Here is a 17,882-nt window from a genome sequence, read left to right on the forward strand (position 1 = left end):
AGCTTGCCGGGGAAGATCAGCCGGCAGCAAGGCCAGGGCGCTGAGAGCCAGGCCGGCAGTGCGAACTGCAGAGAACCCGCTCCCCTGTGTGCGCTCCTTTGGGTTTTTATTATGGAAAAATGTGAATCCTGAGTTGAGGATGTGCAGACCTCAGTTCAAAAGACTGTCACTTTGAGTTCTGAAGCTCACTCCAAAGGCTGCTGTCTGGCTGTTTCCACCTTACTCTGTACATCGAGGGTGCATGCTTAACTATCGATGTTTGCTTTCTCAAATTTCTTCTTCACAGGGGTTTCCGTGCTGCTTAATCTTACTGAAACTCTTACACTTCACCAAGAGAAGCTAGGACACAACGACTTGGTGTTAGCAACATGAAACACTGGTACAGAAGATGCCTTTGTAAAGAATGTCAGAAAGCGTGAATTTACAAAACTTTTATCAGTGTGACCAAGACTTAATGGTTGGCGCTTATGCGGCTTCAGCCAGACCCCAACACCCTGGGTACCTGAGTGAATGGTTCCTGGTGAGATCGGGCTGACGCTCCTGCAGGATTTCAAAGATGTTGGGTTGACGCAGAAATGCGACAATCTTGTCATTGTAAGCTGAAAAAAAAAATCAGACATGATAACTTTAAAATCAGAGAATAACTTTAAAAAATCCATTGTTAGTTTTGTGCATAAAAAACTAAACTTTAAAAATCCGTTTCTCTAGTATTCTTTGTACTGAAATGCATAGTTCGAAACTACCCTGTTATTTCTGCCATGGTTGCCTGTTCCAGGACAGATGGTCTTAGACCTGGTAAGTGTGCCTTACTGAAGTGCTCTTACTAAACGCACGTCATGACCCGTAGGGATTATCCAACAAGACACTCACCATCGGTCAGTTTAAGTTTACTCAAACCTCACAGAAACAACAACAGTCTTTTCTGGTTAAATCTTAAGACAGCCAGAGAGATGAGGAGGCAGCCCTGCTACTCCCCAAATGCCGTAGCTGTCAGTAACAGCTATCCTCAGAATGTGGGAGACAACAAACTGCCTCCCAAGTCGACGCCATAAGTCACAGACAGCTTCCACACAATCACCAGCTGAATCTCTATTCTGTTAGAAATTTCTTAGGGATAATGGAATAGTTTCTTGATATGGGTCAAAATAAATCGACCACGAGGAGCTGTCCAGATGCGCCACCTGGTGTGCAGTGACCCGGATGCATGGGGAGCTCCGGAGAGGGGTGACGTACCCACTGGAACCATGTCCTGGTACTGCGGCCGGCTCACTGTGTTGAACGTGCTGGACGGCCTGGGGAGCACGGGTGGCCCCGCGTGCCGGGAGTCCTCCCCGACCTGCGAAGGTAAACATAGCTGACGGTCTACGCCCAGACCCACTGAGCTGTCCATCTGCACCCCAGACCCAGCCACTGTTCAAAATGCTCAGCCACCAGCATGGTGGACTCCAACCAATCTGCCTGAGTGCCAGCGGTGGCCCTGACTGCCTGCCCCCGAGGCTGGGAGGGGAGGAGGCCTGGGACACCTGAGAAGCACAGGGCGGTGACTGCAGGTGACACAGAGGTTCCCCTTGTGTGTGACTGCCAAGGCAGCTAAAGAGCAGACTCGTTGATCAGGAACAACTTCTGCACCGACAAAACCCAGCCTGCCAGGCTGCAGTCACGGAAGAATGGGGTGCAGGCAGGCTCTGGGTCAGCGCCAGGAGACTCCTTCTTCTGGCAGAGGCAGGCAGGGAATTCCCAACCTCAGCGCAGAGGCTCCACGCAGCCACCCGCAGCGGGTGTGCTGTCTCCCAGGAGCATCCCACGCACCCTGGGGCACCTGCACAGCCCCTCCTTCCGGTTTGCGCCTGGGAGCTGACGGTGGCAGTTATGGGGGAGCTAATCGGGGTCACCCCACTTGACTTATTTACTGGTCCTGCTGTGGGTTTAGAAACTCATACACACAAGCAAAGAGCTGAAAATACCCATCATGTGGGTACCAAGTCTCTACTTTTGGTTTTCTTCTAGCTCTTGCTTCTGTAATCTAGGAGCTGTGGACAGCTGTGGAACCAGAGTGGAAAAGAGGAAGAGAATGAGAAGCAAAATAACATACTGGATTTCCAAATTGGTACTTTCAATAGGAAACTTCTCTGTCTGCCCACTGGAAACCTTCACAATCTTTTTCTCCTGTCGTATCTGTTGGATGTTTGCTGAGGACTTTGTAAAGACCCTCCTGGTACCAACAGCCTCCCCACAGGCCACTGTTGGCTTTTCTTTCTAGAATGTTCTCACTCATTCTTTAATATGGCCTTCACTCAAGCTTCGGGCGAAGTTAAAGGCAACCTTTACTGAGCTCCAGTGGCACCTGACATACATTTCTAAAGTGGTTGTCTTTACGAAGAGGTTATATTATTTGTCAGTTATACCTTAATACATCTGGAAATAAATAAGTGAAAAAAATCCACAATTATCTAAAAAGGCCATTGAAGTACAGCTTTCTTTCTCAACCACTAAAAAAGAAACAGTGTAGGATCTTTCATTCATATTTTTACTCACCTGAATGGTGATTTTATACTTTCTTTCCTTATTAAGGGAAACAAGCTAATTATTTTTATCTCTCAGGATGGCAACCACCACATTTTTACACTGTAGAAGGTACTGGTGTTACTCTTTTGGATGGAAGAGAAATGAGTAGCTCTCCTGACTGGAATATCTGAGTACTGGAATACAGGATGGAGGCTGGGACGACTTGTAACTACTTCTAATTGTCTGAGTTACCAGCTCTGAGAAGCAGACTCCACCACTCTGTGGAAATCAGCCATTCTTTGCAAGTCGTCCATCAGCCAGAGAATTTAGGGCCTCAACACGCCAATACTCATGTAGTCTCTCTCTTCTTGGTGTGGGACATCACATCCTCACCTCCCTGAACAGCCAAAGGTCCTTAGATCTCATTTCTTGAACTCGGACCACAAGGCAGTGAGCAGTTCCTCCGAGAAGCCTGGGCAAGTGCTTCAAGATGCTCCAGGCTGTCCAGAGCTGTGGCTGAGTCTAGAAGATTCCCTCGGTGCCACAGGAAGATAAATCTCCATTGAAATTCTAAAGCACCACTTAAAACCTCTCTGCTCTGACAGGCTACCGCTGAGCCATGAAAACAATTCAGTCCTGAGGGCTGAGGTTGAAAGGGAATGGGAGACAGCTACTAATCCCGGAGAAGTCAGGGTAAGGTGGGCGGCTAAAGGGCACCGGCCACATGACGAGGTCACCCAGCCCTAATTACACTAAGTACGTACCCAGGTCCGAAGGTGAAAGGTCTGTGTTTAAGATAAATGGGTCTAGTGTCCTCCAGGTCACCACTAATGATTTACGTGACAGCAAGGCAAAGATTTATCAGCTACTCATAAAGCGTAAATATTCTGGTGCATACCTCAGCCTGCAATAGATTTATATGTCATTTTTATATGACCTGCCTGTGTGTATTCTTCTACGTCTGCACCAAACCAGTAAGCACATGATGCACTAGGGCAAGTACATAAATCATGACGGGAAATTCCAGGACTAGAATTTTGATGAATTGAATCCACTTATTTATTGCATTCATGGTGGTGTTTTTTTTTTTTTTTTTTTTTTTTTTTTCCTTTAAGAAAAACCACAAAAATATGTGGCCTCTGGTTGAAGGTAGGATATTCACCGAGACGGGAGAGGTATGCAGGAAGGGAATCTTCACTCTGTTTGTCTCTGGGAACGTTTAGAAACAACGTACATCAAGCAGCGATTACACCCAAAGCAGAAACCCACACTAAGGAGAAGAAAACTAAAACACGGCTTTTGATTCGCTCAGGCCAGGGAGGAAGAGCGTGGAAGGGGAGGAGACCTGGGTGTTTGGGTCCCTGGAGAGCCCTCGTGTGGCTTCCACAGGCCACTGCGGCCTGGCCAGGCGGAGCACAAGAGCTGCTGGGGGTTCTCACGGGCCACTCTCTCTGAGCACAGGTCCATTGCAGGGGGCCGGCTTTGAAGAACTCCAGAGAAGCTTCCACAGCCGCGCTGTGGGTGAATACCTTAACAGGAGCCAGCAACCCTCAAGAAAGTGTTCCCTGCGCTAAACAAAATCTTAGCCCACAACACCTCCATTTCTTTTCTATTTTACTATTTTTATTAGTACATGTTTGTGATCGTGATGATTACACTCTTTGTACGTAGCTGGCACTCAAGCATGAAATTCCTAATTCTGCAAATCCTTCCCTGTCCTCTCCTGCCACTGGCTCCATCTCTTTGTTCCCTCTTCATTACCTGTCCCAATACTTATGGTCCAGGTTTGTCATATAAGAGAAGCTGGGATCTAAGCTTGTGTGTCTCCCTTACTTCACCTAACGTCAGGGTCTGCGGGGCACACACTTTCCTATGACTGGCTGGAGTCTGCCCTTCTTCATAGCAGAGCAGAACTCCATCGCGGGTGTGCAAAGCTCATCACACTCTCCTGACCATGCCAACCCCTCTCACTATCTCTGAATTGAAAAGAAAAAAAAACTATTCTTTACTGCTTCTTCGAGTGCTCTACCTTTCAAATTTCTAACGAAGGCTGTATTTCTGTGGACACTGCAAAGCTCGCCAGCCCGTGGGTGGTACTCTTTTAAGAATCAAACCAGAAACACCAAGCCAACCCCGAGATGACTGGAAGCTGCCCGCACCCTGCACCCCGGGCCCGCAGCCGGGCTCACCTCCCCGGCGCTGTGGCTGCGCTGTCTGGTCAGGTGCTGCCGGTGAGCCAGCGCGCTCGTGGGCCGGCTGCTCTGCAGCGGGAGCCGCGGGTCGATGAACGTGGTGGTCCGGGAGTTGTGGTCCACGAAGAACGCCTAGGAGGCAAGGCAGAGCCCGCGTGAGCACACATAGCTTCAGTGGTGCCCGCGGGACAGAGCAGGGACCAGGTCCAGGGGGACAGGAGGGACACTGCACCAGGCTGTGGGAAACACTGCTGGGGACGCTGCCCAAGCCCAGCTCTGGTTGCCGGCTGCTCCCACCCAGGCTTCCTGGGCTCCAAGCTCTGGTGGCATCACGGTGTGCTCACCGACAGATTTTCCCTTCCTGGGCAGTCGGTGCCAAGTCCTCTCTTCACTCCTCCTGGCCCTAACACCACGCCGTTATTTCAGGGTTTTCTCTGACACCTAATAATGAGTGCGAGGGGCTTGTCCACTTCTCTCCCAGCTTGACCATGGAACTCTCGCCTCCCTCCACGACTGTTTCTTTGCCATACTTCGGGGACATCAGCATCCACGGCAAAGGCTGATGGCTGCACATGGTCCCCAGAAAAGCCAATCCACACTGTCGCATTGAGACTGCGACAGTCTCAATGTCTCTTTCCTCCCTGCCTGCGCAGCTGAGGCACCTAAGCCCCCTCACGGGCCACCACTGGCCCCGCATAAGACCCCATTAAAACCACTCGCACATGGCTGTTCTCCTCCACACCGTGTCTGTTACATTAACGTCACCAATGAAAAGAAATTACTTGGCTCCATGACACAGGAAGGGGTAAATACAGTGCAGAAGGTACTTTCATTTATTTGACTATAAAACTCTGCACAAGTACTATTCATTATGACAGGTGAACCGAAGCTGTGAATTTTCCAAGTAAAATTAACTCTAGACCACAATAAGGCCCATTACTTCAAGGTGACAAGGATGATTAGGACAGCCAGGAGGCTCAGTATCCACAAACCAAGGATCCTGGCCCAGGACCTGTGACAAGGGACCTACATACAACCTCCTGTCGGAGCCGGCCTGGGCAGGACGGGCCATGTGTGTGGAATGCGCATGCCCTTTATGTAGGGACCTGCAGCCCCAAAAGAGAACCCAGAGTTCAGACAGATGGAGCTCGGTTAACACAGGCACAAAAGATAGATTCAGTGGAGATTTCGGTGAGATTCTGTCATCAGCCTCACATCCTGGGTGACTGTTTCCTGTCTCTAATCTGTCAGGTGAAACACTGTTTTTCTCGAATCTTGTAAGTGTGTCAAGATGAACCTGATACAAACCTGTACTGATTGACAGCCTCCAGCGTCAAATTTCACACAGCCTGGATCTGATGCCGGCTTATCGTACCCTTGCTCTTTATTTCTGACACTACTCAGCATGTCACATAAGTAAAATTATTTTTACAAACAGACTGAGTCTGAATAACAGGCATCATATAATTAGGTCGCCATCTTCTTTACAAAGTAACATTAACACACTTACTAACACAGGGACATAAATTGCACTGTTTAAGGGGAAAGTGCAAAGACTGCCACAACAGATTGCCGATTTGCCCAGTGTAATTTCTTAGGAATGTCTCAAAGGGGCGGGTGGCCACCAGAGGGACAGTGACACGTTAGTAATTACAAGGACCACAGGCGTGTCTACATCTAGGTCAGTGGTGATTCGCACGCTGTGTCACAGTCTAATTGCTTGTTAACAGGCGTGTCTAAAATCCAGTCTCATGGTTGTCTTTGGGGGTGGGACCTTCCTTACCACCGTGATCCCCAGTAGCTTTTAGGCTGTACCTGCAAAAGCAGTGCTCATTAACAAGGTAACAAGTGGCCCACAACTCCCAGACACAGCTTCCTGGCCAACACACATGCTGAACAGTGTCAAAAGTGAAGAACAAGGATCCGATAAGCCGGGATCAAATGAAGGCTTTGGGAAATGTGGGGCAAAGCCTGGCAATACAGGTTTGTATCAGCCTCTTGGTGCACTTTTTACAAGACGAAAGACAGAGATGAAAGGAAGAGGGGTGGAGGTGCTGCTTCTCAGCTTTGGGGTTAGAAGGCTGGGTTCAGCTTAGCTTTGTAAGCTGCCAGCGCTATCTTTACTCAAACCAGGGACTTTTACCCAAATGTCATTAGTGAAATAATAAAAAACATGTCATTTTACACAAGCACGTGAGCGTCCTAATCACGATCAGAAGGCTCTTGGTTAAGGGTAGATACTGAGTTTAACCCATTTACGCTGAAGATTGAAAAGTTTTGAATTTTTGCATGAAAATTCATATGTTACCTAGAAAAATTCAAGGAATAAAGAATTGGAACAGAAAAAAAATGGTCAACCTTTGGGAAAAAAACATAAACTTGTGTGTGTGTGTGTGTGTGTGTGTGTGTGTGTGTGTGTGCACGTGTGCGCTAGAGTCAGGAAGCTTAAAACTGCAGAACAAAAAGGTTAGAAGGTTTTAAAGATGCCCTGTAGAGATGTTACAAGCTACCAAGTTAAAACCTGAGATTGGGGACCGAGTCAGTCTTCAGTGCGTAGGATCTGAAAAGGCTGAGCGTGGCTGTGAGCTCTGGCTCTGCTTTTTATTGGTGCTGTACTCCTGGGAAAACCACTTACATTTTGAAGCCCCTATTTCTTTTCTGTTAAGCAGGGATAGTCACAGCTCTCTTAGGTGAATGAGTGCGTGTTAAGCTGCACACACAGGTGGGACCTCCACTGTGACTTACCATTATGATCGTGAGTCACAGTTCTCATTTCTAAGACATCTCCCTAAAGATCATGAGGTTTCTTACAATCATCCATGCCAAGGGCTCAAATAAAATGGAGAATCGTCAAATCTACGCTCCCCAGGCTCTTTGAACTGAGTCTAAGATAAATTCTGACCCAGCAGATGTCAAATACAGCATTTCTGGGAATCTCCCGGCAAAGAACACACTGGGCTTTCCTTCTGTCTCTCGTCCATCCTGCTCTCTAAAATGAGGATATGACTGCTGGAGCTCTAATAGCCTCTTTGCAAACTCGGAGGTTGCCAAGAAATACAGCTGGAGGGGGCCAGGGAGCTCTTTCTTCTCAGTGAGCCACCCAATTAGCCCCAACGGCCTATCTCTGAACTTCTTGGTGTGAGCACGGACAATCTTCGAGCTGAAACTGTAGATTCCCATCACAAACCAGCCACACTAAGCCCTCCACACTGCAGGAGCAACACCAGCGCTGGGAACCAGGAGTACACGTGGGAGTCTTCATCATCTGATAAATAACTGACCGTTAGTGCATTTGGGCAAGTTCCCAATCTGAAGCTAAGATCTGAACTCGGCTTAGTAACTCCAAAGCCGAGGAAGCAGCATCGCCTCGTCTCCTCTCTCCTTTTTCTTCCATTCCGCCTTCTGCTGCCATCTTTTCCTCCTTAGTCTGTTCTTCCCACGCCCCTCACCTCAGTGTGCCTCGAGCTGGTTGATGACATCAGCCACACAGCCACCTCAATTTCACACTGAGAAGGTGGGTGTCCCTCCTGCCGGAGCTGTCTGTGTGGAATGTGCATGTTGTTTACGCTGGCTTCTGCAACCCAGAACACTTGGCCAGAAAGGTCCTGGCTGAGACCTCCAGGGACCCCAAAGAGCCAGGGCACTGGCAGGAAACTGCACCAGGAAGTATTCATTTTGGTCCTGTGGCCTGGTGATCAGCCTGGGTGACCTTGGGTGGTGGGGTTCCTTAAGGCTCCGCTTTATCTATGTCAAAGTGGTGACTCGGATCACTGCCCCCCAAATTGCAGGAAGATTGGATTCTAGGAGCCGCCTCTCCCTGTGCATAGCAAGTGTTCGGGAAAGTGGATCATCACCCTCCCGTAGGAAAGGCCAACTGGTGCAAGCCAGACCTGGCACTTTTTTTGTTTTGTGTTTAATTTGGGTCACAATTTGATGTCACAATTTTTGAATAACCTGCAATTAATTATGAAATTACCTAGCAGGTACTCACTGTCCCTGTGGATGAATGCAGACGACAGGAAAAAATTAATTATCTGAAAAAACCAGTCCTTTCCCTGCTAGCCACTGCAAAGCGCACCTTGGGCGTGTCTGCTAAGCTCCGTCAGAGAAATTCCTGCAAGCTGCCCGGTGCAGGGCCAGCCCAAAGGCAACTCAAAAACGGAGAGGAATGCGAGGACACAAACTCGATCTCATTTTGAAAACTTCTAGCCTTTCACAGCTGCGGGGCAGAATTGGAGTAAAAAATCTGTGCCAGAGGCAGCCAAGTGGAATTTCAGTGAGGCCAAACAAAATGTATTTCTTTCTTTACACAATTCTTTCTTTTAACTTCTATTATTTTAAGAAAAGAAAAAGCTATCAGTATTTGTGAAGAAATATCAACCTCAGTCCCAACAAACCTACATTAAAGAAGTCTGAAATTGTTTCCAGTTAATAATGTGCCAAATCAGGAATACCTATCAAGAAGCCCCACAAATAAACTAAAACAAAATAAACAAAAAGTGCTTGTGATTACACTACAGAAAGATAAAACCTCAGATCTTCGTTTACCAGCATCTCTGTGTGGAAACCTGAGAATAGATTTATCCACATCGACACACTTCAGGCGGACAGAAGGGTGAAATTCCAAAACATTATGTGTATGCGTATTTAAATCCAATGCAAGTCCTGAACAGAAAGCTGCTCTATTCTCTCCTCACAACCAGTGTGCTACTCACACGCGTGGGGCTTACATCCATCTCTGTCTGGATTCCTGCAGAACATAAACAAGGCCGCCACCACCCAAAGGTAGTGCTTGTTTCGAAACAAATACACGGACTAGAAAAGCAACAAATGTCGTCAAAGGGGCCATAAACACATCTCTCAAAGCGTAGCACTTACACTGCTACAGGGATCTGGGGATTTGTTGGAGACCTCCAAATATTCAGTCGCATTTTAGTCACTGAACTACCTGGATGCGGGTGTGGTAAGCAGTGGCCTAAGGTTTGTGTGGGAGTGAAACCAGGGCTGGGGGCCCAGAGGCCTCTGGTCTGGCCGCACAGGCATCCTGGCCAGGCTCAGCCTGTGCTGGTTTCCACCTCACAACGGTTTGTTCTGCGGGGTCATCCACACGGGGCACTTGAAGGTTCTGATAGCCGACTCCCATAGTGACATCCGAAGTCACAAACCACAGAGGTGTGGTGTTTGGCTAGGAAACAGTTTAGCTGGGATTCAGTACAGCAGATGACTTAGGTGGAGAAAAAGCCCAAGAAATAAGGGCAAAACATCACTTCCATTGGACCTCATTGCTTCAGTGGGGGGATGGAACCTAGGGCGGTGACGGTGAACCTTTTAGAGACCGAGTGCCAAACTGCAACCCCAAACCCACTTATTTATTGCAAAACACCAGCCCTACAATGAAGCCTGAATACCGAGGCTTTCGTTTAGAAAAAACAACTCTCCCTTAACATTTTTTTTTTTTTGCCTTAGAAGAAAAACACAGTAACATATTTGCTGTGTAACAGTAACAGGTTCACCACCCTGACCTGAGTGAATAGTGGTCGCTATCACCCTACTCCTGTTAATCCTCGGTGTGTAATCCCACTCTTTACCCTTAATTGGATGCTAATTGTGTAACTTGATGTTAATCAGAGCTCCAGGAGCTGACCTCCAGGAGGTTCAGAGAGGTCACATCTGGCCAAGAATCCTGACCCCATTCAGCAGAAATTTTTCAGATTCATCAAATTAATCATGGCAGAAAAACCAACCCCTCACACACACACCCACACACAATTATAAAGTTAAATAGCATTTGGTTTTCCTTCTTAGAGCACATTTCTATTTTCTAGGTAAGTTATCCCCATGAGCACACAGTAATTGCTCATTAAACTTAACCAAGAGCCAGAAGCATTTTGTCATATTTTAATACCCTGCACATTTCTTGCATAAGTAAGAAAATGCCTGTATCCACACTGTTATTCAGATTCCAAATTACCCTGATTTTTACTCTCTTGGGAGTTCGCAGAAGCTTGGAATTATGAGAAGCAGGCAGAAAGTTTCCTTTGCCACTGGCCTCCCTCTGTGGCTTGGATGCTTCTCTTCCAAGCGAGGCAGGTCAAACGCATGTCTCCTACCTTAGGTGACAGTCCTAGGCCTTGGGCTCGACATACGTTTCCTGAGGTTGACCACACAGTCACCTCACTGTATACAGTCAATCTTGTATACAATTAAGCTTGGTTTAATTACCAGTCCCAGCATTATAAAACTGAAATAATAAAGTAAGGAAATAAGCCACTGAACAGAACAGTACCAGCAGAAATATGACTCTATTACCTCTCCAAATGTAATTAAAAGCAGAAAAAAAAGCATTCTTGCTGTAGACTAAATATTGGTACACTCTGCCCCTAATTCTTACACTGAACCCTCCATAATTAACAGAAATGAACTTCCGTTGTTTCTAAGACACACTTGCTATATTTGTTCAAACAGCCAGCTTGGAACCATCTCATCTAAACTCTGACACCAAGAAGGCAGAGGCGTAAAGAATCGAAGAGACAAAAAGTGCCTCTTGGCTTTCTAATACAACCTGTTCATGTTTTAAACAGTTCTACTCTCATTTAATTCACTCATTTAAAGTACACAGTTTAAATTTTTAGTAGAGATACAGGGCAGTGGTTTCACCACTGCCACCATCCAATTTTCAAGCGTTCTGTAGCTCATGCCCCAGCCCACCCAAAGGTCAGCCTCCTGCCCTCAGCACTACTCACTAACAGCACGAGGCCACCACGGGTCTACTTCTCCTGCACACCTCCTATTCCAGCAAGCCACATAAACCGAGAGACACAACACCCAATCTTCCGCTAGTTTCTTTCCCTTAACAAAGCCCAGTCATTCCTCTGTTGTATCAGTAATACTCCACTGCATTGATCTCACATTCTACCTACCCATGGACACACAGTCCAGTATTTCTAACGTTTAGCTCTTCTGGACAATGTTGCTCTGAAATTCATGTGTAAGTTTACGTGGAGGCATCTTCATTTCCCTTGGATATGCCCTTAGGGGTTTGCTCATGAAGCAGTCATTTGATTTTGAGGAGTTCTCAAACTATTTCCAAAGTGGCCACACCATTGTACATTTCCACCAACACACAAGGGCTCAACACTTGTTACTTTCCACCTGAGTGTAAAGCACTGTCTCGTGATTTTCATTGGCATTCCCCCAATGACTAACAATATTCAGTAGGTAAAAAAATTGTCTTTTCAACAAATGGTTCTGGAACAACTGGATGTCCCAAGAAATAAAGCTGAGTCTTAGTTACTTCTCATTGCTGGGACAAAAGAAAGGAGGAAAGAAGAGGTTTATTTAGCTCACAGTTTGTAGAGTTCCAGTCCATGTTGGCTGGCTCCAAGGCAGGGTAGCATGGCAGAGGGGAAACAGTCCATGGAAGGGCCGACAGGAAGCAGCAGCATCCAGCCTCCCTTTCTCTGTTGTTCTATTCAAGCTACAAGTCTATTGGATGGTGCCAATCACCCAGGGAGGGCTTTCCCCTTATCCACATTCCAAACTATGCTGAACCATTTAGAGGACTAATTTAGCTACTGCACACCCTTGATCTATAATCACACACCCTGGATTCAACCGCCTCTATAAAGCCCCACTGATGAGTGTACAAGGTTTTGTACAAGTGTACAAGGGGTGTACAAGGGACATCTATATTCAAGCCATATAGTTGGGTCACATCTCACATCATAAAATACATTAACTTAAAAGAAATCATACATCTCAATGGAGCAAAGAGCTAAGTCTATAAAACTTGAAAATACAGAGTAATATCCCCTTATGTGCTATTTTCTAAGCTCCAACATGAAAATCAGAAGCACCAAGAGAAAACAGAGATAAACTAGACTATCTAAAAATGGAAAGATTTGAGCTAAAACAATACCATCAAGGTAGTGGAACAACAACCCAGGAAAATACTGATAAGGGACCAGCATCCAGAATGCACAGAGAGCTTAACCCTCAGAATTCAGCACATAAGGTAAATAATCCAATTTAAGAATGGACAAAGTATTTCATTGAATGTACATTTCTCTAAATAAAATGCACAAACAGCCAATAAGCACGTGAAAAGAGGGTCGACCTGTTCACTTGTACACACAAGGAAAGCCAGGTCCAGCCTGACACAGAAAAGCTCTAAGTACACAAAGAGCTGAGTTTGTAGCTAAGGGTTTGCTCATACCCAGTTAACACGGCCTCTCTGAGCCTTGGTTTCTTGTACAGTAAAGTGTATTTCACAGAACTGTTAAAACTAAATGAGTTAATGTAGTATCTCTAGCATGGAGGCTGGCATCGTGTGAGCCATCAGGCTATGTAAAGCCCACTCTTGTTTCTCTCTCTCCCTGTCTCTATTTTTTAAGCAGTGAGGGTTGAACTAAGGGCCTTGTGCATGCTATGCAAAGCCCTCTGCCCTTGATCCACACACCCAGTCCCATTCATCTCCATTTCCCTCTCTGTCTGTCTGTCTGTCTGCCTCTCTCTCTGTCTGTCTGCCTCTCTCTCTCTCTCTCTCTCTCTCTCTCTCTCTCTCTCTCTCTTTCTCTGGACATAGTCTCACTAAACTGCTCAGGCTGGCCTTGAACTTGCAATCTTCCTCCCTCAGCCTCCTGAGTAGCTGGGATTGCAGGTGTGCACCACTCCACCTGGCTTGAACTCACTTCTTTACAGTGATACCGTGGACCCCTGGCATGGGGCCTCTGTTATTTGTGCACAGACACCTATGTGATCCTGTGATCTCCCCTGGGAGACCATTCATGATCTGATCGAGACCTGCATATGGCTCAGCTTTGAAGGACAATGGTAACCCTAGCACATGGCCTGGAACTCCTCCTCCTTGAGAGGCTAACGTATCTCCTTTCCAAAAACAGTGGCTTCTAGGAGAGTACAGGGGTTGAGTCACACTCCTAAGAACTTGAATCCTGGGTTCCTTACTCCTTTGTTAATACACAGATTGTTTATTGCTTCTAAATTTCAGTAAAAAATTGCCTTATAGTAAAAACAAAACAATCTATGGTAAATACCCAGCATGGTACCTGGCGCATGTTATGAGTTTAACAAGTACAGGGACATCACTGCCAACATTTCACCTAGCGGGACTGGATATTTGTTTTTATTTGCCAATCGATGGCTAATATTTTCAGTGAGTGTGGTACACCCCCTTTCCCTCGCTGCCCCTTTGCCATCTCTCTCTATGTAATGCAAATACATTCCCCACTCTAAGACTCCCAAACACAGCACGACAGATACTTGACCTCAACTAACTGAAACCCTTGGCCTTATGCAATTACAACAAACCCTCTATGAAAACTGAAGACACCTAAAATTCAGTAGAAACACAACCACTACCCTCGTCAGACACCAAAATAGCCCACCTGTCACATGCATCAGGGAAGGTGACGTGGGACAGGTCTGGGGCTGCCTCTCAGGGGAGCACTGGAGGAGGAGGAGAAGTGGGGAGGGAGCTTGCCAGCTTCCTTTTTTAACTAAAGTAAAGCCTGCTGCACAGCTAGGAAACAACACAGACAAGTGTCATCGTTGACTTGTTTCGAGAAGCTTCTATGTGAAATCACTGGTCAAGATGAGGGAAGGCTCACAGAGGAGGCCTTCTGCTAGGGAAGCAAAGATTTTTAGCCCTACACAGTGAGGGTGATGACTAGATGCAAAGTTACTCGGGAATTCAGGACAGGACAGGTCGCTCTGTCCTGAGCAGCCTCCTATCTTAGCAGGTTGCCCTGAGAAGACATCTCTGAAAGCCCCACACCCGCCACAGCCACAGGCTCCACTGCATCCTGCTGTGCCCTGCCTCTCTGCACCTGTGGCCCCAGAAGCAGACTGCCTGGATCAGAGCACAGCTCCGCCACTTCCTGCCAAATCCTGGCACTTTCTGTCTCAGCAACGTGGGCAGGGCACAGGCCTGGGGAGCCCTGGGGCTCCCTGTGGGCAAGGGGCAATGCCAATGCACAGCCTTACCGAGTTGTGTCAAGGACTCTCTATGCACAAAAAGCTGAAACTGTTCATGGCTGGAAGTCGATGCTACACACATGTTAAATGAAAATAAAATCCATCACCTGACAAGCACAAATGTTCTGCCTCTCACTCATACGGCAGCTTCCTGATCATAACCAGGCTTTCTGGTTCATCTGTCTGCAGAGGAAGTGCACAGCCTGCACCTGTGGTCCGTATGACAGTCATGTTTACCTCTTCACAGATTCATCAGTGAACTGTATAAGGTACTAACAAAATCCGAGTCTGCACTAGCACGACCCAAGGCCAAGCCCAGAGAGTGTTTTGTGCCCTGGCTTAGGGCTTGCTCTGAAGCTCCCTCTCCAATTTTCCATCAGACACCACAAGGCAAGCTGCCAGGTGTGGGAGCAGTGGGCTGCTGCGTAAGAAACCTTCCTCCAACCAGCTGGAGGGACAGCGGGAGACGGCGGGGCCGAGGACACTCGGGGAAACTGAGTGCTTCACCCAATGCCCTCTGCTCCACGCCCACTGCACCCCGTGCGTCAGGAAGGGCAGAAACATCAGCCGAGGCCCCAGCAGCCCAGCTGAGGCCAGCAGCTTCCCCGCGGCTGTTCCCATTACCTTGCCCTGATGATCGTGTTTCATCTCCCAGCCCCTCGGCAGCTCCAGCTGCTTGTTGGCAAACATGTTGAGGAAGCCCACGAGGTCCCGGTTATGCTGGTAGCGTTCGAAGTGGTGCGTGTCCCGCCGGACTTTGGTGATCATGTGCTTCAGACACGTGTTGTTTGTAAACATGCGGTAGGCACTCTGGGGAGAGGACAGAGCACTGGTGTTAACCCGCGGGGCAGCCAAGTCTACACCCGGGAACCTCACCATGGGGACCGCCAGGAAACACGGACGGACTGGGGCTGCACCTTTGCCCCAGACCCTCTCACAGGGGCAGCAGACAGAGCAGGACACCTTGAACAAATGAACACAAAGCAGAAGGTCAGGTCTTTCCCACGGCTGGCGTTCTGCTGCCTGAAGGACACAAATGCTGTGGCGTCTCATTCCACAGGGACTCTAGATCCTAAAATTGATTTTGGCGAAACACACACACACACACACACACACAAACACACACACACAAAGTATACCAAGGTGAAGGGTTGTGCACCTCACAGCAAGTGAATACACCCGTTTTCCTCCAGCGTGGTGCCAGATCAGTCTTGCACACCAGGAGACTCTGGGCACACACACTTGGGGGGCCAAACTGTTGGGGTGTTTGGTATAAATCTAAATACTGGAGGCTGCTGCAAGGAGATGAGTGGCTCTGACAGTCACCTTCATCTGTGACCACTGTGGACTGAGGTATCCTTAGAGGATGAGCACAGTGAATAGACAGCACTCAGACTGTCCAGACTCTGTTCCTGTCTCTGTCTCTGTTTCTCTCTCTTTATGGCTGAATTTGTACACAGCTCCACTATACTACCTCATGAAGAAACGACTGTTTTGTCGTTGAATGCTGTAGACCTCATCTGTGCTACTTAAAGAAGATTCTAAAGTTGATTCCTCACCACAGGTCGTGCGTGTGTCAGTCACTGAACAGTGGTCTATGGGACACCGAGCACCTAGCAGCAGGAAGGCAGTGACCGTGTAGGGCAGCTTTCCTCAGCCATGCGGACGACACCCAGGAATCCAGCTGTGCAATAAATGACCACCCCGGAGTCCGTGCCTTGCAATCAGAGTCCAAGGGCTGTGGATTCTTGTTATCTTCAGGGCCTCGGGACACGTGACCGAGTCTGGGACCATTCACACCTCCCTTCTTGGTTCTGGTATTTGTTTCACTCTAAGCCCAAAGCAAACCCCAAAGATGCCAGAGTTCCTGGAAATCATTTCCATTTAATAAACAGTCACTGTCTCTGCTGTGTAGGGCACTGCGTTAGTTATTTGAGGCAGAAGACAAACGAGTGTGCAAGGCACTAACGCTGCTCCAGCCCTCCTGGGGCCTCCGCTGCGTCACCCAGCTCAGTACACTCACCACGACATGAGCCCTGCAGACCTGCTGCTTCCATCCCAGAAAGCACAGTAACTGGCAAGGTCACAATCGGTGGCTGCTTCCCAGCCCAGGGCCCGGGGGCCCCGAGTGACCACTAATGACATGATTTGCAATGAGAAATACAGCTTTGCTCACTGATGCCACTGATATGGTGGCTGCTGTTCCTGAAGTCTAATATAAGTTAAAGTGCTCGGTTCACCCACTCTTGCTATATGATTTTTGCTCTGCTTTAAAATACTTTCTCCTTTGGAAGATGATGGAAGGAGAGAAGTCAGTCTGCCCCAGGGAACCACCCGCGGATCTGAGTTTGGCCACATTTCCACACATATCTAAACGACAGTGCGTTTTCACGGCCATGTGTCCAGGTCCCGGCTGTCGGCGAGCTCGGGAGGGTGGACAGCGATGCCATGAGAAGATAGGGGTTCTCTCTGTGTGTGGCGACAGAAACAGCTTCGAGCCCTACTCTCTGGGATGCCTGGGGGGATAATTCTGACAGATAAGTCACTATATTAACGACTGTTCTGAGCCACGCATCTCTTGGTCCCCTTCACTTCCCATCTCATGTTCCTCAGCCAGGGCACTGTGAATGCTCCCAAGCCTGCTGGAGAAAAACGCAGGCTGCATCAGACAAGGAGCTGCGGCAGTTGGGGTACAAAGCCCATCCCAGCTGCAGCAGATAAAGTCGTCCCCTGTGTGTGCTCTGGAACGACAGAGTCGTGATCGGCTAACTTTCTTTAAGCCAGAGACCCTCAGGTTGGTCTCATAGTTAATTCTATGCTTTCATCTCCTCCCCAGGCAACGAGACATGGACCAGAGTGCCAGGCTCAAATGATCTTTGCAGAAAGCATCTGTCAGAGCAAATGAGGGAAAGAAAAGTTTCTCTGGCTAACAGGTAGCGAACAAATCACATCCCTTTCAAATCCGAGCAATGGGCTCAGGACTGCAGGAGTCCACATAAAACACACAGGGCAAACAGGAACATCCTTCCAGACTGCCACATCCCTACACAGAAACTGTTTTTGAAGAAACACAAAGCATATACATATCACACAGTGCACGTACTACAACGTGCACAGAGACACACATAGTGTGCAGAGCTGGAGACAGAATTCAAAGAGGGAATCTAAACTCTGGTTCACACAGAACTTCTG

The 17,882-nt window shown here is 47.9% G+C and overlaps 1 protein-coding gene across 5 annotated transcripts in view; it reads right to left on the reverse strand.

Moving 5' to 3' along the window:
* The window catches only part of Hecw2 (HECT, C2 and WW domain containing E3 ubiquitin protein ligase 2), a 345,745-nt gene that overhangs the window by 61,224 nt on the left and 266,639 nt on the right, over positions 1-17,882 (reverse strand). For all 5 annotated transcript variants that reach the window (XM_063259473.1, XM_063259475.1, XM_063259474.1 and 2 more), the window contains 4 exons: positions 15,315-15,500; positions 4,695-4,829; positions 1,234-1,336; positions 503-599 (listed from right to left, as the gene is read on the reverse strand). In XM_063259473.1, coding sequence (XP_063115543.1) covers positions 503-599; positions 1,234-1,336; positions 4,695-4,829; positions 15,315-15,500 — 521 coding nt within the window. The remainder of the gene's footprint in view (positions 1-502; positions 600-1,233; positions 1,337-4,694; positions 4,830-15,314; positions 15,501-17,882) is intronic.

Source organism: Cavia porcellus, unplaced genomic scaffold (assembly GCF_034190915.1).
Source record: "Cavia porcellus strain 051 isolate PalLab524CR breed Dunkin Hartley unplaced genomic scaffold, mCavPor4.1 scaffold_12, whole genome shotgun sequence".
In the NCBI taxonomy this organism is placed as follows: domain Eukaryota; kingdom Metazoa; phylum Chordata; class Mammalia; order Rodentia; family Caviidae; genus Cavia; species Cavia porcellus.